This window comes from Rhinatrema bivittatum, unplaced genomic scaffold (assembly GCF_901001135.1).
Source record: "Rhinatrema bivittatum unplaced genomic scaffold, aRhiBiv1.1, whole genome shotgun sequence".
NCBI lineage: Eukaryota > Metazoa > Chordata > Amphibia > Gymnophiona > Rhinatrematidae > Rhinatrema > Rhinatrema bivittatum.
In genome coordinates this window covers 504391-527549 of record NW_021821488.1, presented here as the reverse complement: position 1 = coordinate 527549, position 23159 = coordinate 504391, and the positions used below count along the sequence as shown (strand labels likewise).

The 23159-nt window shown below is 42.2% G+C and overlaps 1 protein-coding gene across 1 annotated transcript in view; it reads left to right on the top strand.

Moving 5' to 3' along the window:
- LOC115082697 (uncharacterized protein DDB_G0292642-like) overlaps window positions 1-23159 on the top strand; it is a 69051-nt gene that overhangs the window by 33659 nt on the left and 12233 nt on the right. Inside the window, exon 3 of the mRNA XM_029586893.1 lies at window positions 5428-5595. Coding sequence (XP_029442753.1) covers window positions 5428-5595 — 168 coding nt within the window. The remainder of the gene's footprint in view (window positions 1-5427; window positions 5596-23159) is intronic.

Below are 23159 nucleotides of genomic sequence, written 5' to 3'. Positions count from 1 at the left end.
TTGTATCGAGGTCTCTGGTATTTTTCCATCAGTATAGTCTACAATCCTCCCTTGAGCCAGGCAGACTCCTGGCTCACACTGGTCTCACACTGGTATCTCGATTCTTCACACAGGGGACTAGCATAGAGACGAGGGTCGTTCTTCTTTCTGTGGAAAGATGGTCCTTAACACTTAACACCTCCCTTTTAACTACTCTCACTCTCCTCATCCCTTCTATCTCCTACATGGTTTGTGGTTTGTTTCATGCAAGCAGTTTCCAGATTGATGCGATTGTATGCTATTACATTTGTATTCACAGTCTTTTGTATTGGTAGGGACTTCGATACACCATTTCATCTGTATAGTTTGATTTTGCTCATTCACCCATTCACCTAATAATTCGGGTTGCCAGGTCATGTACAATTGGGGAAATAAAATATTGACATACCATCCTTGGATATGAGGCGCTGGAATCGTGTGTTATTTATTACTTTGGTCAAATTTATGGATGTTTGATTAGTAAAAAGACATTAACAAATCTTCCAGGTCATTTAATAATGTTTTCTTCTGTATATTCCGTAAATGTAAATCTGGGATGATAGGTAACCATTGTCCCATTATCACTTGCTGATTATATAGTTGGTTTCCTAAATTGTCTAACTTATTATATAGGGTCTCTGTGTCCGTTGTATTGAGAATGCCTAAACCACTCCCTACACCCCCTGGTGGTGTCACAAAAAAAGGAAAACAACAAAAATTACTGTTTCAAAAATCTAGTCTAGGTCTGAACCATTAACACAGAGAAGAGCAACTACAGAGCAATAAAACTGCAGCAATTCAAAAGGTATCATTAATGTGAGAATCAAAATAATAACAATTGCAAGTAACAGTGTGACTAGGTACTACTGAGTGTACTACTGAGTGTATCACAATCATATTTCATCATAATTATCAGTTATTACATCTCAAAGAGATATACATATTACTTAAAAACATTGTCTAAGTAAGGCCACCCCCACAGAACAAGGAAATTCTGAGCACTTCAGTCCATAAAATGAAAGATTCAAGGTATCTTCTGTGGCAAAGGTGGGATGACTTCAAGTTATGAGGTCAGTGACAAATGAAGTGAATATGTCTTGCAGCACAGCACTCTGGAAGCTGTCCTCGAAGTACAGCAGCTGCACTCCCAACACTAATTCAGATGTTTGTGTATATGGATTAATACCTGATATAAGATGAATAAAAAACCAAAATAAGAAACTCTACAATAAACATCAATAAATTCCCATATGCAATAATCCCTATATACACTATTCATATGGATATCCAATATTATGTTATCATAATCCCTTTTTTGTTTCCCACTTTTCTATAAAGTAACACAATATTCAGACAAAAGCAACCCAGATGCTTGGACATCCTTTCACTCCAACTGTCACACATCTATTCATTGCACAAAAGACAAAACAACAATTAACACATATTGTGAGCTCAAAAATCAAATCAAAAAGTAAAGTTAATCCAGAAAAAAAACAACTGGAAAATATTGGAATTGGCCAGGGTAAAACAAAAATCAGAATTCTGTTTAAAAGTGGAAAAGAAAATAACCTGGAAAAATCCGGAAAAAATAAAGATATCAGTCTTACTTTTTTCATGGCAGGAAGGCTGTCGACCTGGAAGGCGTTACTACAAGGCACTACAAGGCACTCTAACTTGGCCTCGGTCTTAGCAGGGACAGCTTTCTTCTTTGCCTTAGGAGCCACTGTGGAATAATACCAATTTTTGTTAGTCAGCAGGAACTCTGAGCGACAAGGATATCTCTGCCCTCATTGTTGAAGAGAAGGAAAAAAACAAAACCTGTACTTCTGTGAAACATAATAAAAGCAATTGGAATTTGCAAGGAAAAGCTTGTGGGGTTGCCGTACTGGCTAGACCCCCCTTCAAGCCTGCTCGGCTTTTTTATAAAAAAAACATTTTGCTGACAGTGTCTACGGGGAAAGGCCCCCCTTCTCGGAGTGGAGAATTACTAACAGCAGCACTTGAACCTTTACCTAAACAAAATGGGAAAGTACTGTTATCTAGTATACTAGGCCTTGACTGGAGACAGCTCTGCAAAACAAGCTGCGGCCATGCCGACTCATAGTAGGGAGGACAAATACATTCCATTCTTCCATTCTCTTGGGTAAAACTATACTTGCAAGTAAACAAAGGCAACGGGGAAGAAATAGAAAAGGAAGAAGAGAATCACCTTTTAGCATAATATACTCTAAAACATTATTAAAACATTTTGTCCATAAAACTTTAGCAGTGACTGCTTCACTTAAATGACGTCAGAAGCTATTGTGTATTCAGTGCACTTTTCAAAAAGTAGGCCTTTTAAAAGTAAAAACAAAAATCTTTGGATCTAAAATTAAGCAAAAATCAGAGTTTTTAAAACAGATCTGTTCAGGAAAAACAAAATCTAGGAGAAAGAAAAACCCTCAGCTTCCTGTACAGCAGCTTTTATTCTTGTAAATCTGTAAATGAGAAATCTCACATGCAAGGAGAGGTTAATTCTAATCTTTTAAATCACATTACAAAGTATAAGTAAAAAGCACTACTTTGATTAATCATGGTTACATTCCTTCAAGTTTAGTCATGTGAGATAGATGGGAAAAAGAAAAACAAAGTTTAGTCTCTCCCTGCTTCTGAAAATCTTTTAGCTAAATCTATAGCTGCACAATTAAAATATTACAAGCTTTTCATTAGGTTATCAGCTGAGGCCACATAGGGGCCTGCCGGGAAGGGAAGGTAAATACTGAAAGCAAAATCCAGGGGTTTGTGACAATTTTTTTTCTGTATGTCCTTTTCTCAATAACAAATGTCACAAAACTTCTAGGCTTCCCTTTAACACTCTGTCACAGATGTATGCAATGGCGGATTTTCACTCCCCCCTCTTCAGGATCATTTGCTCCTCTGTTCGCAGTGGTGTTTATATTAATCAGAGGAGGATTTGATTTTATGGTGTTCCCAAAGGATTTCTAGGTCTCACTTAAATCAGTCTTACACTGCTCATAGCGTTGTATATCTGTTGCCAAATGGGCAGGGAAAAGGGAAAAAAGAAAAAATAATTTTTTTTTCTCCAGTTTTTAGCCAATTTACAATTTTCTTAACAATAGTCATATGAAAGCTGTGCTCATTTTTGAGCATTGTGGCATGGATATACTTCACCAAAAGAATTTGTCTGCTAAGGCATTAGAATGCCATGGATTCTTCCCACATACTGCTGCTCTAAAAAGTGCTTTTTCCTAGTTGCTGCTTTTAATTCTAGTTTAGTGTCCTTGTGATTCCTAACAAATGACACCTTCTATTGTCACATAATGATAAAGTTAAATACACACAGAATGGGATACATAATCATGACACATTTGTGTAAGAGCGGTAGAGCAAAAAAGTGTTCTACTACTGCAAAGAAAGGAATCATAGGGGCATTAACATGTAACGGAGTGTTGCCAGGCACTCCCCTTTTCCTAAACTTGGTATTGTGTGTTACTGGGGTATTGTGTGCCACTGGGGCATCTACCCTATCTGCTGTTGTCTCACGACACCTTTTCATTCTGTCTCTCAATTGTTCTTAAACACTTTTCTAAAGGTTTTAAAGAGGCTGGGTCATTATGCTGATAGCCACAGGCTCCAAATGTTTCATTAATCTGTTCACGGGCTGGGGAATTTAATTCTATAACGGGAGTACAATGAACTCTGTTCGTGATATCAACCCTAGCGGAGTTCCCTGTAGGCTGATATCCAGCTGCCTTTAAAGGCTGGTCACTAACTTTCTGTGTCTGTATAGCGGGAAATTCATGCCCCATTCTATCTTGCTGTATGAAATCTTCTAACACTTGGGTAACCTCCTGTTCTACTGCTTGCCCATTTGTCCTACGCCGAACAATAGGGCATGCTTGTTCGACAGTATTTATTTTTGACAGGGATTCTACTTCTGCCTCCTCTGCACTGTCTGTATCTGTGGAATTCCAAATATCCCCGTCTCATGTTTCGGGATTCCATTCATTTTTCATTTTATTCACTTGTCTACGCTTTCGATATTTATGCTGTGCCACTGACTGATATTGGTCTGCTTTTTGGAAAACTGTTTCTAAGTGGCATCGCAACATAATGTTGTCTTTTAGCAGACCATCCATTTCATTTTCTAGTTCAGCTAATTTCAGTTGCAAGCTGTGCTTTTCTTCGTGACACTTTCTGTATCCTGTCAATAAAAGCCAGCCACGTCTTCCTACTGCCTCTAGTTCCTTCCCTTTTTCTACTGGGACCTCTTGTAATTTGTCTACAATATTTACAGGCTCGCTACCTACATCCCATGCTTCTGCCAATCCCATATTCATTGCCCATTCCTGTGCCAGCACAGAGTAGGGAGTTTTTTCCCATCCTGGGATTTTAACATCCACACGCTAATATCAAACCACACAATAAATACAAGAAAAATAGCAATTACTGCAGCGTTAAAACCCTTGGCGCCTTTTTCAAAGTTCTCACCGAGATTCACACAGGACTTGGCTTATAAATGACTACTCCTTGACCACGGTTGATCACTCCGAGCCAAGGGAATCACCGAGAAAGTGAATCTTCTACACTTCACTAGAAACAATCAGAGTTGTTCCCGCAAACACATGCCAAACACCCGCAGTCCTGCCGTGGTCGCCAGATGTTTTTCAAGAACGACTCTGATATCTCTTTTCTGTTACTTCTCTTTATTATTTCTTTATATACTGCGTATCAGCAATGGTGTACACAGGAAGCAAAAGTAAAATATACTCACATAATGTACATAGCACATGTTAGTCTCGTAGTCTCAGGATCATTTTGCTTAAAGTTTTCTACGTGCAGGCTCTACTTATATAGTTTACTTTTAACAAGCCATCTGGCTTCTACTACGCATGTTTCACACCACAAATGTATTGAGCTGTCTGCTAAACGCAGCTGTTCTATGTTTCCCCTTATCTTATCGCACACAGTCCTTCTCACAGATTATCCTTCGTACCCTCGGTGCTGTCTCATGCTCATCCTGTGACTCACTTGTTGATTCTGCTAAAGTTTGTGAATTCTCTCAACACTGGTTCATGCTGGCTTCATCTTCAGAGCCTGGTTTGTATCGAGGTCTCTGGTATTTTTCCATCAGCATATTCTACAAAGGTTCCTCCAGCATTACGTGCCTCATGAAATGCAATACACTTAATACGGTCAACCTGACGCTGTTTGTCACTATTGTACATTCTGGTCATAAATAATAAATTTAAGTAATGTGTAAGGTACTGTTAAATTTCAAATTGAATAGCCTTCAAAATGGTACAAAAATTATATTAGTGGGATAATCCAGTGGGGCGCTCGGGGGGAGGCAAATGTTAAGCAACACCCGGTTGCAATAATAATCATGCCAGTTCTCCTCATTTGCAGGGTTATGTCAAATTCCATTGTCCTGCTGATGTTGATGGTGAGAAATGTGGCAAGGAATGGCCCTATGTGGAGCTTCGTAGGCATGCACTGCTGACGGAAGAAGAGCAGAGGGACTTTGAAAAGAAAATTGCTTCCATTGCTGCTAAACAGTATCATGATTACAAAGAGGTGAGCATACCCTGGCAATCTTTCTCAGCTCTCTTTTTCCTTGGTATAATGCACTAACTGCTCAACTGGCGGAATGATTTCTAACCTCTAATATTTTTATCCCTCCTATTATAGGTGCACACATTTTCAACCAGACAATGGAAACATATTAGGAGTCTTATTAATAATTGTCCCATTTTGTTTCTGGGGAAAAAGAGAGAACCGGCGGTTGGGGGGGGGGGGAGGGGGGGATGGATAACTTTCAAATCGTCCAGGAAGATGTAAAGTGTGTGAATACTTTTTACCTCCAGACTTTGTGTCAGTTTTCAGAGAAAGTACCTGCACAGACTTGCCCGTGCTATTTTTGTGGTACGGTTTCTGGCAACATTCACTTGCACACTTTCTGAAAGTTTAAAGTATGTGCATAAATCTGACTCCACTCCAAGAATGCGCCTCTCAATGCACTTCTCTTTGCACGTATAATTGATGTATCCGCATATTGATGTTTCCCCCCTCCTCCTACTCTTTCCATCTTTCTTGAGGCCATTGCTAGTCTAGGCTGGGAGCAATTGATTAAAAAACCCTTGCATAAACATGGTTATAGTCTTGACCTTGTCTTTATCAATTCTAGATCTGGTCATTTATCTTTAGATCATTTTTTTTATTTCTATATGTTGTACAATTAATAGTAAGAGTTCCAATGAATCAATCAATACTCAAAAAATACTAAAAAGAAAAAAGGTTGAACCAGCTTAATTCATTACTGCCTTTCTCTCAGTTATATCAGATATAACTACAGAAAATATTGACACTACTGTCTTGGTGGAACACCTCTATTGTTAAGACATTGGATTCAATTGCTCTTGTAAAATCCATCAATATTAACCATAAACATATGCACCTTGGTTTACTTCTCACTTAAAAAATTTGAAAAGAAATTTAAGGTGCCATGAGTAACACTGGTGAAAGAACCCATTACCTGCACATAAAAACATTTATATGGCCTTCTTAGCTAAATACAGAAAACAGGTTGACATAGCAAAAAAATCATACTACTATGAGAAAATTCAGTCAGCAAATGGCAATCCTGCCATTCAACATCGTTAAGTCACTAATATTATTAAGAGAGGATACTCTTCATAACAGCGATAATAACTTTGCTTCCTACTTTAAGGAGAAAGTGACTAATATTTTTCCTGAATTTTCCCACTCCCCATACCTAAATCAAATGCTTCAATGTTTCTGTGCACTTGGGGCACCTTCCAAGAGGTTGGTTCATTAACGATTTCTCAAATACTAACTAAAATGAAATCTTCATCGAGTCTTTAAATCCATGTCCAATCTATTTACTAAAAGCAGCTCAGGATCACATTTCTCCAATGTGTCATTTAGTGAGTCTGTCTCTCAGATCGGGTGTGTTTCGTGACATTCTGATATTGCCCAATCCTAAAAAGAACACAGCTGATCCAACTGACTTTACAAACTGTCAACCAATTGCTGCACTTACCACTTTAGCTAAAATTATAGAATCTATAGTCCTATATAAACTGACGGACTATATCAATGAGATTTCAATTCTAAATCTAAATCAACATGGTTTCAGACAAGGCCATGGCACAGAAACTCTGCTCCTATCATAGTTCAACTCTATCATATGAGGTTTTAATTCAAACACAGATTACATTCTAGTTTTATTAGATATATCTGCAGCATTTGATATTCTGGATATATCTGCAATATTTGATACCCTGGATCATAAAATTATCCAATGCTTCACCTCTTACCTACTCAACTGCCCTCAACAAATTAATAGGGTCATTCATCAAAATGTGTTATGGCATTAATGCATGCGTTAAGAACAATAACGCACAGTGCGAATGCAAATTTTTTGGAGGTGCAAGATCAGGGAGGAGATTGGGTGGGATTTAGTAAAATGAGGGGCAGTATGACACCGTGCGATAGCATAATGCAAGCTATTGCGTTTTTAACTACAACTTTTTTTCTGGCATTAGGCTGTGCAATATGCCTGAAATGGCCATAACACAACATTTTGGCCATTTCTGGGCTTGGGGGGGGGGAGGGAGAGAGAGAGAGAGATCATGCCTCTGGTGAGGGCCTCACAGTGTGCAACTATTTATATCTCATAAGAACATAAGAAATTGCCATGCTGGGTCAGACCAAGGGTCCATCAAGCCCAGCATCCTGTTTCCAATAGAGGCCAAACCAGGCCTCAAGAACCTGGCAATTACCCAAACACTAAGAAGATCCCATGCTACTGATGCAATTAATAGCAGTGGCTATACCTAAGTAAACTTGATTAATAGCCGTTAATGGACTTCTCCTCCAAGAACGTATCCAAACCTTTTTTGAACCCAGCTACACTAACTGCACTAACCACATCCTCTGGCAACATATTCCAGAGTTTTATTGTGCGTTGAGTGAAAAAGAATTTTCTCCGATTAGTCTTAAATGTGCTACTTGCCTGGAATGCCCCCTAGTCTCTATAGGAGAGCCATCTAATAGGTTGAGGTGAGGTATGGGTGGAGGTTTAGGGGCCAGTTTCGCATGTAGAGTGAGATGTAAGAACAGCACAGTACACCTTGGAGAAGATTTGACATCATTTAGATAGAGGAAAGTCTCACAAAGATGAAATTTTGTAGTATGTTATCTCACTCTAGCTTGATGGTAGAGATATAAATATTTCACTACTAGGAGGGTCTTGTAGAGAACCTTTCTCTCTCTCTCTCTTTCTCTCTCATTAGTGTGATACTACTGCATGGTGTGGTAATTCTAAAATTTTCCAAAACATGTCATTTTTCTTAACGCTGGCATTATCAATGTGTTATTAATGCATTTTTATGAATCTAGGGAAAAGATCAGCTCATAGAACTCAATTTGGTATTTCATTACTTCAGGTGTCCCACAAGGCTCCTCTCTCTCAGCCTTACTTTTTTTTTTTATATTTAACTTTTTATTTGAAATACAATCATTAATACATATGCAACACATCATGAACAGACAGCTGTGTCATCCAGACAACCTGGTATTTCAATGAAACATTTTAATACATCCCCTCCTGACCACCCCCCCCCCCCCCCACACCCATAACAATGCATAAAGAGAGCCATATTTCCGAGAGTGAACATAATACCGAGAGTGAACATAATACCGAGAGTGAACATAATATTTCTAATCCCGCCATAACTCATAGGATCTGTGGTAAACAAGCACACTGGCAACAAGATAATGCAAAAAATACTGCTAAACTATACAGGCTCAACCCCTTTTCCCCCCCTCAGGAGCAAAAAGACTGTCTCCACTCGTCAAAGGTTTCCAAATAGTCTCATACCGTGAAATCACATTCCTACGGTAAGCCGCTATTTTCTCCATAGCTTGGATGCCTCTGAGCCTATGGACTACAGCAGCAATAGGAGGCGCCTCGGGCCGTCTCCACCACCGAGCGACTACCAGATGTGCTGCGACAGCGAGGTATCGTAATAACCTCACTTTAAATACCTGTTGCCCTTCATCCCAGAGGCCTAACAACCACGACTCGGGCCGTTGAGCCAATTCCATGCCCAGCATATCTTTGGCCCACTGCTGTATGCCCTTCCACCAGGGTTGGAGCACCGGACAGGTCCACCATATATGCAAAAATGTACCCTCATCTTGTTTGCAGCATCAACATTTGTTGGACAGGTGAGGATATCTCTTTGCCAAAATTGCCGGGCATAAATACCACCTGTATAGCAGTTTATACTCATTTTCCACCATAGAGGTGGACATGGAATGTCTTCCCAAGCCCAGTAAACAGGAGTCCCATTTTTCCTTATCCCACTCACCTCCCAAATCACGTTCCCACGCTCTCATGTGAGACGCTTGATAAATGTCCGTATCTTCCAATAATTTATATAGTTTGGACATCAATTTGGGAGGTTTCCTGGTGGCAATACAAAACCCTTCCATTAACGATACTCCTAGTTTAAGATCTCGGGATACATCCTTCTGATGGAGAAAGTGACGTATCTGTGCATAGGCCAAAAAGTCCCCCGCAGCCAAATTATATTCACCCTGCAGGGAAGTGAAGGATTTTACCCCACTCCCTCCCAAAACTGCTGGATTCGACACAGCCCTTTGATCTCCCACGTCTGAAAAGTCTGGGATGTAACGCCAGCGGGGAAATCAGACATACCAATTAGCCTAGTGGGAAAGAAGTACTTATACTTCCCCGTCAGTCCTGTCCTCCATTTGTACCACACTGTCAACGTACACTGCATGGACGGCAATAGAGAAGGAACCTTGAGATTAGGCTTTTGTTTGGCCCAGAAAAAGGACTCCAAGGAGTCCCTACCCAACCAGGTTTGTTCAATTGACATCCATTGTTTCCTACCACGTAACATGTGGCATTCCACAACTGCCTGTACTTGAGCGGCCACATAATATTTCTTGAGATGTGGGACCCCCAGCCCCCCTTTTAATCGAGGTCTATACATAACCGTGCGTGCTACCCGGGGAGGCCTCCGTTTCTAAATATAGGAAAAGAGTTTCCGCTGCATATCCCGGAACCAACCATCAGATAAAAAGCAGGGCAAAACCTGGAAGAGATAACTGAGGCGGGGAAAGACATTCATCTTCACCACTGCTATCCTCCCCAACCAAGATAAGCTGAATCTATCCCAGTGCAACATGTCTTTCTTGAGAGCTCGCAGTAATGGCTCATAATTCGCCTGGTAAAGGTCATGAAAATTTTCCACTAAATTGACGCCCAGATATCGTACGGGGCCTTTAGTCCATCGATAAGGGAACAGTTGTTCCAACTGCGATCGGCTTTCCAAGGTAATGCCAACTGGAAGTATTTCGGACTTATCCATATTAATCCTGAAACCAGACACCGCCCCAAATCGTGCTATAAGATCTGTAAGAAGGCGTAACGATACTGCTGGATCCGTTACCGTAAAAATAATATCGTCTGCATATAACGAGATTTTATATTGGACCGACCCCATCAGAATTCCCCTTATTCCCGGTGTAATTCGTACTAATTCCGCTAGGGGTTCCACACTCAAGGCAAATAGCAGAGGGGAGAGGGGGCACCCCTGTCTGGTCCCTCTATGGATTGAAAACATCGGAGTGTATCCACCATTGATTTTTATACAAGCCCTTGGGTCTCTGTATAACTCTTTTACCCAGGTTAAATAGTAGCCCCCCAGTCCCATTTTGTCCATCACCGCAAATAAGAAGGGCCAGTGCACCCTATCAAACGCTTTTTCTGCATCTATTGTCAGAAAAACCGAGGGTTGTACACTAGATTTAGCCACAGACAGCAGATCTATTATCTTGCGAACGTTATCTGAGGTAGATCTACCAGGCATAAATCCCGCCTGATCATCCTGCACCAACTCTAGAATTACCCCTCGTAAGCGCGTAGCCAAAATTTGGCCAACAACTTAAGATCAATATTGATTAATGAGATAGGGCGGTAAGACCCACATAACTGTACATCCTTACCCGGTTTTGGGAGAATAGTTATCCCCGCGATATTACCATTTGGTAGTAGCCGCTGACCGTCCCTTAGGGCATTAAAGAGTTCCTGGAGAGGAGATGCTAAAACCCCAACAATGGTTTTATAGAAGAGAGGAGTAAAACTGTCTATGCCAGTGGCCTTCCCTACTTTTAAGGACTTAATTGCCATTTGTACTTCAAAAACTGTAATAGGTGACCCTAATATATCTTGTGCTTGTTTGGAAACACTGGGGAGAGGTATATTGCTTAAAAAATGGGTAATATCATCCTCCGTTACCTCATGGTCCGTAGAGTACAGGGTCTCATAAAACTTCAAAAAACAATTTGAAATATCCTTCAGCTTCATTTGCAATTCCCCCTGGGTATCTTTGATCGCATGGATATGAGATTGAACTCTCTGCCCTTTCAGCTTACGAGCCAGCAACCTGCTAGGTTTGTCCCCCTCTCATAATAAATTTGCTGCACTAACTCTAATTGGTGGGCTCTACGATCAGCGTCTAAATCTTTCAACTGTTGGCGTACCTCATCTAATTTCCTAAGTGTATTGGGTCTCTGATCCTGTTGATGTAACCGTTCTAGGTCTGCGATTTGAGAAAATAATCTAAGCCGCTCCTGCTCTTTTTGTCTCTTGTGATAAGAACCCATTCCAATAAGATGGCCTCTCATCGTAGCTTTCAATCCTTCCCAAACCGAAACTGGAGAAATCCCCTTGTCACCATTGAAAAGCAGATATTCCTCAGGTAATCTTGCAGTTTGGTAACGTTTGCTTTATTCTTAAGTAAGCTATCATTCAGCTTCCAGTAATGTGTCCCCTGTTCCCCAGTCGGGACATTCACTTCCCACCAAATTAGAGCGTGATCCGACCACGTGATAGGGTCTATCTCAGCTTTAAGCGTATGATCACTCAGAGTTTTATCTATTAAAAAATAGTCAATTCTTGTATAGGTATTATGGGGCCTCGAGTAAAATGTGTAAGACCTACTTTTTGGGTATTTGATACGCCAAATATCAAGCAAATGCCAATCCGCCCCCAATTTTTGCAAGGCCCTTCGGTCCCTTTGAGTCGCCCCACCTGCCCCCAATGATGTGTCGAGCCCCACTGTAGGAGCTACATTGAAGTCCCCACCCAACACCACGTATCCCTCCCCTACTCTTTGCAGCTTTTCATTAATCTCTGCTAATAAAGATCCCTGTCCCTGGTTAGGACAATATACATTTACCAGGGTGAATTTGCAATTCTGAATCTCTACCACGAGAATGAGATATCTCCCTTTAAGTCCAGTCACTGTTTCCAAAATTTTGACTCCCAAATTATTAGCAAAAAGAATACCCACCCCCCCATACTTGCAATCAGGAGTGCTGGCTGAATAGTATCTATGTGGTTATGAACGAGGTCTGAGTAAGTATTCATGTTTCCGTCTTAGGTGAGTCTCTTGGATAAAGACCACGGATGCACGGTGCCTGTTTAGCTCATTACACAACAATTGCCTCTTCATAGGGGAATTTAAGCCCTTCACATTAAGGGACACAAACTTAATAGGTATCATACCGTGTTAGATACCCTTTCCATACCAGCCCTCCTGAACACCCCACATCCCATGCAGGAAAAATTTATCAGAAACACTCTCAGCATACATTCCCCCATATCCCTTCTACCCACCCCCCTCCACCCCTTCCCCTCTCACATACTCAAAGTCTCCCTTCATGAGGCAGACCCCTAATGGAGGAAGCTACATTCCCCCACCCCACTCCCCTGCCCAACAAACATCAGAACCGCATCACTCTGAACCCAAACTTAACTGAAAAATGTATACAACTGGGTTTCAAATGCCACACAATTAGTTAGCACTGTAGCTGGCTTAGCCACCAGTGAGAAACACACCCGTGGCCCGCCCCAGCCATGAATTCCACTCCCAGGAAGTTCACAGATATCCTTCATGTAGGGGCCACAGCCTGATCACTGCTATTCCCAGGCATGTGCCCTCTCTCCACGGGATCCGAGGTCCTCTTGAGCCGTCTGCCGCCTTTCCCCATCTTCCGCCATTTCGCCGGTTCCATAGCCGAGCGAGTCTGAGTCGTCTGCCCCGCCACGTAGGGGACCTCCAGGCCCGCCTCCTGTAGAATAGACACCGCCTCAGCTGGATTTCTAGCTCTCGAAGAAGTCCCATCAATGGTAAAAGCCAGCCCACACGGGTATAGCCACCGGTATCTGTAATGCGCCTGCCGAAGAAACGCAGTTACCGGCTGGAACTCACGTCTCCGTTTCAGCGTCGCCGGGGCCAGATCATTATAAATGGCCAAAGCGTGGCCTTCCCACTGAAAGGCATCCATTTTTCGAGCAGCTCTCATGATCGCCTCTTTCACCTGGAAGCTGTGCAGGCAGATAATAATGTCCTGGGGAGCGTTACGGGAAGCCGCCCCCAATGCCCTATGAGCCCGCTCCACATGGATACTTTCCGGGGGATCTTCGGAGCCCTCACCATGGGATTGCCCCACTGCCACCAACAACGCTCGGCAAATGCGTTGAACCACGTCGGAGATATTATTATAGGCTGCCTCTTCAGGAAGGCCTCGAATGCGTAAGTTGTTCTGACGATTACGGTTTTCTAGGTCCTCGAGTTTCAGCTCCGTATCTTCTTGCTGTTGTCGCAGGCTGGCTAAATCGGAGGTCAGTGTCGATATTTTCTGCTCCTGATCATCCATACGGGTTTCTCCCTCCTCAACCCGAGTCCCCAATTCTTTGATATCGGAGCGTAAATTAATGACTGCATCACGGAACTCTTCTGAAAGAGTTTTTATATCTTTTTTCAGTTCTTGAAACCAGTTTATTACATCCGTCTTGCTTATAAAGTCAGCACTTTGATCTGCTGCCCTGGTTTCCGGGTTAGATTTTGTGCCTGCGCATGCAGGGCCGTCAGGGCCATCCCCCCCCCCCCCCCGCTGCCTCGCTCAAGGCTGCAAAACGGGAGCCACTCGCATCATACGAAAATTGCTGTAAGTCTACTGCTTTTTTCCTCGTAGCCATGACCACTGTGAGCTAGACAGCCGAAGTATGCAGGAATTATCGATGTTCTCCGTCTGGATGCGGCACAATTATCAGATAAATCTGTGGGGAGAGAGGGAGAAAGAATCTAAGCCGCCATCTGCAGCTGATGATGTCACTTCCCCCAGCCTTATTTTTAACATATATTTATTTCCACTTTGTCGTCGTCTTTCTTGGTTGGGCATAAATTTCAAAATATATGCCAATGATGATCACTTTTCATCATGGTTTAATATCCTATTCATTATTTCACTATGCATAGGGACGGTAACTTTAAACAGCCATGCAGGTATACATGAACACACGTATGCCGGCTCATGCCCATGGATGTGGCCTTTTATAATGTGCATGTATACGCGTGCAACATATAAAATTGTCTGGACGTGTGTAAAAATGCACACCATTTTATATGGATGTGTGCATTTGCTGCTTCTACTGTTTAAGTGGGGGGATTTTAATATACATGCACACGACACAATTACCACTTAAACCAGTTTGTTCCCACTTTGCCCAGTTACAGGATAGGACTTCCTAACCCCACTAGCTAACTAAACTCTCTTTTACCCTACGTGCTCCAAGCCTTAAAACCCCACTGACTAGCCTAGTTTTTTTGTTTTATAACTTATATGCCATCTATAGTAGAAGTAAAGTTATGCAGTAGAGGACTCCTGTGCATGCTTGTTCACTTAAATACTTATGCGCTGGTTTCCATTCAGATTCCCAGAGCGCCCATGGCCCGCCCAGACCACTCCTGCACCCCTCCCCATTTTTGGACTTCATCTTTTATGCGATTACCGGGAGATATGTACATCCATGGATGCTTCTTAAAATAGCACACTGTGCGCTGGCCTGAGAGACACATGCATCTCCCTGATTTGATGTGCATAGGACTTTTAAAATCTACCCCTAAAACTGTTAACATTTGGTTATCTCATAATCGCTTAAAACTTAACACCTCTAAATCTGAAATTATGCACCTATCCACAATACCAAATTCATTTCATTGTCCCCCAAACACTATAACATTTCATGGTCATGGTATCTCCATAATTTAAAAGGCCCGAAATCTCGAAATAACACTGGACACAGAATTGGCAATGACTTATCAGATATCTTCAGTTGTTAAATCTTCATTTTATATGATTCATCTGCTTAAACTCCTAAAGCCTCTTCTCAATTCAATCTATTTCCATTTAGTTCTACAAGCATTAATTCTCATAGATCTAGACTATTGTAACACAATCTGCCCATTGTAATTAACTCAAAATGCAGCAGCGCATATCCTGTTCAGTTCTAATCACCGAAAAGATATAATACCTGTTCTTTACTCCCTGCATTGGATAACTGTTTCTTTTCATATTCAGTATAAAATTCTTACAATGATCCATATTTATTTATTTATTTATTTATTTATTTAACATTTTTATATACCGACCTTCATGAAAGAAATTCATATCAGATCGGTTTACAAATAACACGAGGGGAATAACAAAGTCAAACCATATAACAAGAGATGAACGTTACATATAACAAGGGGTATTAACCTGGAGGGCTAGGATAGCCGGAGCGATAGAAGGCATAACTGAACAAATTAGATAATACAATAATATGAAGAGAAGAGGCATAAGTGTATTGACTACACTTGTAGGAGTGTTTAGTTAGGAATCAGTGTCTGAACTAGTGAGGAATTGCTGGATCTGTAGGCTAGGGGAAGGCTTGGATGAAGAGCCATGTCTTAAGTTTTTTACGGAAGGTAAGCGGGCATGGTTCTAATCTGAGTTCTGTGGGCATCTTGTTCCAGATGGCTGGGCCAGCTGTAGAGAAAGTTCGTTCTTTGGTAGATGATAGGCGAGTAGATTTCATTGTAGGGGGTTGCAGGGTGCCTTTATATGCTTCTCTGATCGGTCTGTCTGATGAGTATAATTTGAGAGGGATCTGGAGGTCTAGTTGCTGTTGGTTGTGAATGACTTTGTGAATTATAGTGAGGGCCTTGTGTAATATTCTATATTTTATTGGCAGCCAGTGAAGGTTCTGTAGTATGGGAGTGATGTGTGTTCCTCTGTTGGTATTGGTCAGGATTCTTGCCGCAGCGTTTTGGAGCATCTGTAATGGTTTGATAGATGAAATGGGGAGCCCGAGGAGAAGAGAGTTACAGTAATCTGTTTTGGAAAAGAGCGTGACTTGCAGCACAGTCCTGAAATCTTGGAAGTGGAGGAGGGGTTTGAGCCTTTTCATGACTTGTAATTTATAAAAGCAATCTTTGGTAGTATTATTGATGGCTTTCTTAAGATTCAGACGATTATACTTCACAATAACTCCTCCATCTGGTTATGTATAACTCTTCATATTTATAAACCTGGAAGCCATCTCTGCTCTGCTAACTAAAACCTATTGGACATTCCCACTGCTAATATAGCCAGTCTTGATCTCACTAGAAAGCTTGCTTTTTCAATTACCAGTCCCACTCTCTGGAACGTACTATCTGACTCACTCCGCTTAATATCTAATAGGGATGTGAATCGTTTTTTGACGATTTAAAATATCGTCCGATATATTTTAAATCGTCAAAAATCGTTAGAGCCGCGATACGATAACAATTCCCCCGATTTATCATCAAAAAATCGTAAATCGGGGGAAGGGGGAGGGCGGGAAAACCGGCACACTAAAACAACCCTAAAACCCACCCCGACCCTTTAAAATAAATCCCCCACCCTCCCGAACCCCCCCAAAATGCCTTAAATTACCTGGGGTCCAGCGGGGGTCTGGAACGACCTCCTGCAGTCGAATCGTGTTGTCTACGGCTGGCGCCATTTTGCAAAATGGCGGCGCAAAATGGCGCCGGCCGTAGACAACACGATTCGACTGCAGGAGGTCGTTCTGGACCCCCACTGGACTTTTGGCAAGTCTTGTGGGGGTCAGGAGGCCCCCCCAAGCTGGCCAAAAGTCCCTGAGGGTCCAGCGGGGTTCCGGGAGCGGTCTCCTGCCGCGAATCGTTTTTCGTATGGAAAATGGCGCCGGCCATACGCGTATGGCCGGCGCCATTTTCCGTACGGAAAAACGATTTGCGTGCAGGAAGTCGTTCCCGGACCCCCGCTGGACCCCCAGGGACTTTTGGCCAGCTTGGGGGGCCTCCTGACCCCCACAAGACTTGCCAAAAGTCCAGCGGGGGTCCGGAACGACCTCCTGCAGTCGAATCGTGTTGTCTACGGCCGGCGCCATTTTGCGCCGCCATTTTGCAAAATGGCGCCGGCCGTAGACAACACGATTCGACTGCAGGAGGTCGTTCCGGACCCCCGCTGGACCCCAGGTAATTTAAGACATTTTGGGGGGGTTCGGGAGGGTGGGGGATTTATTTTAAAGGGTCGGGGTGGGTTTTAGGGATGTTTTAGTGTGCCGGTTTTCGATTTACACGATTTTCACGATATTTTAAAAACCCAAACGGCGACGATCCGATTCCCTCCCCCTCCCAGCCGAAATCGATCGTTAAGACGATCGATCACACGATTCACATCTCTAATATCTAATACTATAGAGTTTAAGAAAAATTTAAAAACGTATTTCTTTAAAAATGTTTTGTACAACATGGCTAGTATATTATATTCTCATGTTATTGATAGAACTAAACATCTCCTTACACTTTGGGAAAATTATAGAGAATTAGTTAAAAAGTGGACCAGAGGAGGTCATGTGATGAGGTGAGCAGGGAGGACATTCCACTTTGAGCTCCGGGTGCCTTCCCCCTGTGTATCCCATAACAGGATATTAGAACCCTTCTCACCTGTTTTTGTGTCCTCCACTTGCCTTTCATTTCACTCAGGGAATCCAGATTAGTAAGGGAAGCCCAACTATGGGATAACAACATGGCTCACCAGAAAGGAAAAAGAGAAGCTGTACATACCTGAAGACAAAATGGCTGCTGTGCCAACCCTGATCCCTGCTAGCACTTTGAATGACTCCACTGTGGCGACCCTAACCACAATGGTTGTAGCTGTATTGAATTCTCGAATCTACGAGTTGTCGGCTCAGATGGCAGAGGTTAAAGCCTTGCTATCCGATTACAACTCTCGCACTGATACATTGGAGGGTCGGGTAAGCATGGTGGAGGACGATACCATGGCCCTCCAGATCAAACTTGCCTCACTGGAAAAATTAGTGGCTTCCCAAGACGCAAAGTTAGAGGACCTAGAAAATAATTCTAGGAGGTCTAACCTCTGGTTTATGGGGTTCTCGGAACAGATTTTGGATGCCAAGCTACAAGATCTCCTTGAGAACTGATTACCTTTGAAATTAGGCCTGCCAGCCCTGGTCGACTGCCTCAAAGTGAAGCATGTGCACCTCATGGGTGTTGCAGTGGCAGGCACTAAAAAAGACGCAGGTTGTAGTGGCGAAACTTCTCAACTATGCTCACAAAGTGCTTTTAATGCAAGCCTATCACAGGAAGCGTGATCTGGGTTATGAGAGGCAACGTCTACTGATTTTTCAAGAGTTTTCCCCCATGGAGTCGTTGCTGCGGAGAGCCGTCACGCCGATCTGCTCAAACCTGGTTAAATGGCAACTTTGTTTTTCACTTTTTTTCAGTCCAGATCGTTTAAAGATCTGGGCTAAGGAGGACATTCGGTTCTTTGATTCATCCAAGACAGCAGAGGACTTTCTTAGTGAGCTTCCTCATCTGGGGGCCTGAGCTGAGGCTGGAGTACAACTGCATCATCTTGTCCTTGCCAGCTGAATAAAGGTTCTGTGCTCAGTGCTCAGTACTTTGTGCAGCACTGTTTATTAATTTGGTTTCTTTTTCACTTTTTGTCGTCTTTTTTTTAATTTTCTCATCTGGCTTGATGGATTGTTTTTTGTGGTCTGGGCTGTGAGCTTGCTGGGGGTGCCTTATTTATCGATGGACCATTTGCTGAACCATTACTGGACTACTTTTGTGACCGCTTTTTGGATTTTTCCTTTCAACCTGGGTCCCTGATAACTCTCTTTGGTGTGGTCTCTGTGATCAGCTCTGAGTCTATAGCATAATGGAACTTGCTGACCATCTGTTTATTTGTGATCTCATGGCTTTTGTTTTTTCTGTGGCCCATCTGACATTTAACTTGACTTGTTGCAGTTATATTTTTCCCTGTTTCTTGATAGCCTTGTATAAACCACTATTCTTATGTTAGAAGAGTGAAGATGGGGGAAGGCACCTGTGTGCATCAATAGTATCTTCATCTCTCTGTTAGCAGGGAGTATGTTTCTTTAAACAGTTGGATGGTTAGGGAGGCATTGGGGGGTGTGGGAGTGGGTGGGAGAGGGGTGAAGGATTGGGGCTATGGTAGATGGGAGTAATGGGTTTCAGGAGCCGCAGTCCTTCTTGTACAATATTTTAGTAGTGGAAGGTGGTTTAGATTTTCAGATTTATGCTATGGTCATAGGCAAGCTACATACCATCCCAGCACAGCATATATACTTCTATCTTTATGGTATCCTTTGCTACTAGAGTTGCCTGTTTATATTTTGCATAATGGGTAGTGTGCTTAAGTTTCTTACATGGAATGTGGCGAGCATTGGGCACCCCTGTGAAAAGGGAAAAAGTACTCTCCAACCTTAATCGGCTTAAAGGGTCTGTGGTTTATTTGCAGGAGACCCACATGACTACTAAAGCACATCTCAAATTGAAAAAGAAGGGGTTCAATGAATTACTTATGGTGCCAGGTACCTCTCATAGTCGAGGGGCTGCCATTTTAATTCATAAGCCCGTTTCATTTTAAAGGCAGTTGTCCATAGTGGATCCCAAAGGGCACTATATCATTGTGGTGGGACTTCTTTTTGGAAAGCCTATTATTCTGCTATCAATTTATGGGTGAATCAGTATGAGCATGGTTTCTTCTCTTATTTGGTGACTCAAGTGGTTTCTCTGGACAGAACATCTTTTGTACTTGGGGGAGACCTTAGCTGTGTGGCAGATCCTGCTCTGGACCATCAGTCACAATCTGTGAATAAACCACTCAGTAGCACTAAAGGGGTGTCATTTTTTTGTGACTTCCTACAGGTTATTGACACTTGGAGATTGCTAAATCCCTGTTCAAGGGACTTTACACATTATGCACATTCTGCTGATTCTAAATCTAGACTTGATTACTTGTTGATTTCTGATTTTTCTCTTCCCTCCAGCTGTAAAGCTCAGCCATTGAATCTATGGTGGTGTCTGACCACTGCCCAATGACTTGTGATTTATGGAGCCCGAGGTCAGAATGTGACTTTTTTCATTTGCAAACGTCTTCCTGGCTAATGCAGGATAAAGCCTTTAAGGATTTTTTGTTGTCCAGATGGCAAGATTATGAGTTGAATAACTTGAAACATCAATCCGATCCCATTCTTTTTTGGGAAACTGCCAAAGTAGTGCTTTGTGAGAAAATTATTGGGTACTCTATGCAACGTAAACAGGAGTTTGATAAGGAAAGTTTAGAACTCACTAATCAGTTGACTCAATGTAAGAGGGATCTTAATCTCAGTCCGACTCCTGACCTCCAACTCCGGTTCATTTTTTTGTGGAAATCTTTGAATGATTACCTGCATAAGAGAGCAACATCTTCTTTGTTCTCATTGAAACATAGATTGTTTCTTTTTGGTAATAAATCTGGTAAGAATTTAGCTAATTTAATGAAGGGGGAAGAGAAACCTGTATTTGTCTCTACTTTTTGGGGGAGTGATGGGAAAGTAGCTACCTCTGCTGAAGATATTGGTGCTATTTTTCAATCTTATTATCGCCAGTTATATACTGCCGAAGCAGAGGATTTGACTGCCAGGACTCATTTTATGGAGTAGATCTTTTTCCCAATTTTGACACCAGAGCAGGTAGATAGGTTGAATGAGCTGTTTAGTGTAGAGGAAATTGCAGCAGTGATTAAAGACACTAGGCCCTGATGGATTACCATCTTTTGTTTATAAAGTACTGAACCTGAACCTGAAGTCTGCAATCCTTGTTTGATGCAATGGTGGTCAGAGGTGAGATGCCCGATACTTTACGTATGGCCAATATAATTATACTTCCTTAACCTGGTAGGAATCCCACTCAGCCATCTGCTTATTGACCGATTTCTCTGTTAAATGTTGATATTAAGATTTATGCTAAGCTTTTGGCCAAATCACCTGGCAGTTATCCTTCCATCTTTGATTTCTCTGGGGCAAGCAGGGCTTGTGAAGGGGAAGCACTCCAGTGTGAATATCAGACTTATCTTCCCTTTGCTTGATCTTTGCAAACATGACCATTTTGTTGACTCTGTCCTGGTGGGGTTTGATGCTGAGAAGGCATTTCATGGTCCTATTTCAAATTTGTTTTGGATAGATTTGGGTTTTCAGGGTTCTATTTTCAGGCTATTCAGGTGTTATATACTAACCTGGGGGCCTAAATTTGGGTTAACAGTAGACTTTCAGCTCCTTTCCCTCTGTCTAGGGGCACTCGCCAAGGCGCTACAACCCAAGAAAGAGATCTAGGTGTTATAGTGGATAACACATTGAAATCGTCGGTGCAGTGTGCTGCGGCAGTCAAAAAAGCAAACAGAATGTTGGGAATTATTAGAAAAGGAATAGTGAATAAAACGGAAAATGTCATAATGCCTCTGTATCGCTCCATGGTGAGACCGCACCTTGAATACTGTGTACAATTCTGGTCGCCGCATCTCAAAAAAGATATAATTGCGATGGAGAAGGTACAGAGAAGGGCTACCAAAATGATAAGGGGAATGGAACAACTCCCCTATGAGGAAAGACTAAAGAGGTTAGGACTTTTAAGCTTGGAGAAGAGACGACTGAGGGGGGATATGATAGAGGTGTTTAAAATCATGAGAGGTCTAGAACGGGTAGATGTGAATCGGTTATTTACTCTTTCGGATAATAGAAAGACTAGGGGGCACTCCATGAAGTTAGCATGGGGCACATTTAAAACTAATCAGAGAAAGTTCTTTTTTACTCAACGCACAATTAAACTCTGGAATTTGTTGCCAGAGGATGTGGTCAGTGCAGTTAGTATAGCTGTGTTTAAAAAAGGATTGGATAAGTTCTTGGAGGAGAAGTCCATTACCTGCTATTAAGTTCACTTAGAGAATAGCCACTGCCATTAGCAATGGTTACATGGAATAGACTTAGTTTTTGGGTATTGCCAGGTTCTTATGGCCTGGATTGGCCACTGTTGGAAACAGGATGCTCGGCTTGATGGACCCTTGGTCTGACCCAGTATGGCATTTTCTTATGTTCTTATGTTCTTGAGCCCTTGGGGCATGCCCTTCAAGATCTTCTTCAGGAACATATGGTGTTTAATAAATTTGTTTTTCAGAGTACGTTTCTATTTGCTGATGATATTCTTCTTTTTCTCCCTTGGGTGCAGTCTTCTTTCTCCTGTTTTGGATATTTTATAGATGTTTGGCTCTTTTTCAGGCCTTAAGTTAAATCTGGATAAGTCTGAGGTATTGGACATTTGGGGACTCTTGCTCGATTCATGGCCAGACTTCCCCTTGTATTGGGAAGGGAACTTGATTAAATATTTGGGCATCTATCTTCATAAAGATACTGCTCAATGGTATAAAGTCAACATCCCACCGTTGCTTGGGGACATTCATAAGCACACTATGGGGTGGTTAAAGTTGCCTTTAACTCTTATAGGCAGGACAGCTCTGTTTAAAATGTCGCTTCTTCCTAAACTACTTTATACCTTACAAATGCTGCCTCTTATCCTTACCTCCTTGGATCTTAAGAGTTTACATCCTGTTTGCTCTCAGTTTGTTTGGGGGAGGCATAAAGCGTGGGTATCCCTTGGCAAACTAATGGTGCCTGTTGCAAGGGGGTTTGGGGGTTTTCCTAATTTGCAGTATTATAATTTAGCCTGTGTATTAAGGGCTTTAGGGGATTGGCTTCTAGGTAGTCATTGTTTTGCAGGTGTGACATCTCCCTTTGATTTGCGGTTTCTGCTCCATGCGAGTTCTACGGACCTATCCGTTCATCTCTCCCAGACTCTCCTGGTGAAATATATGCAGTTTGGGTGGAA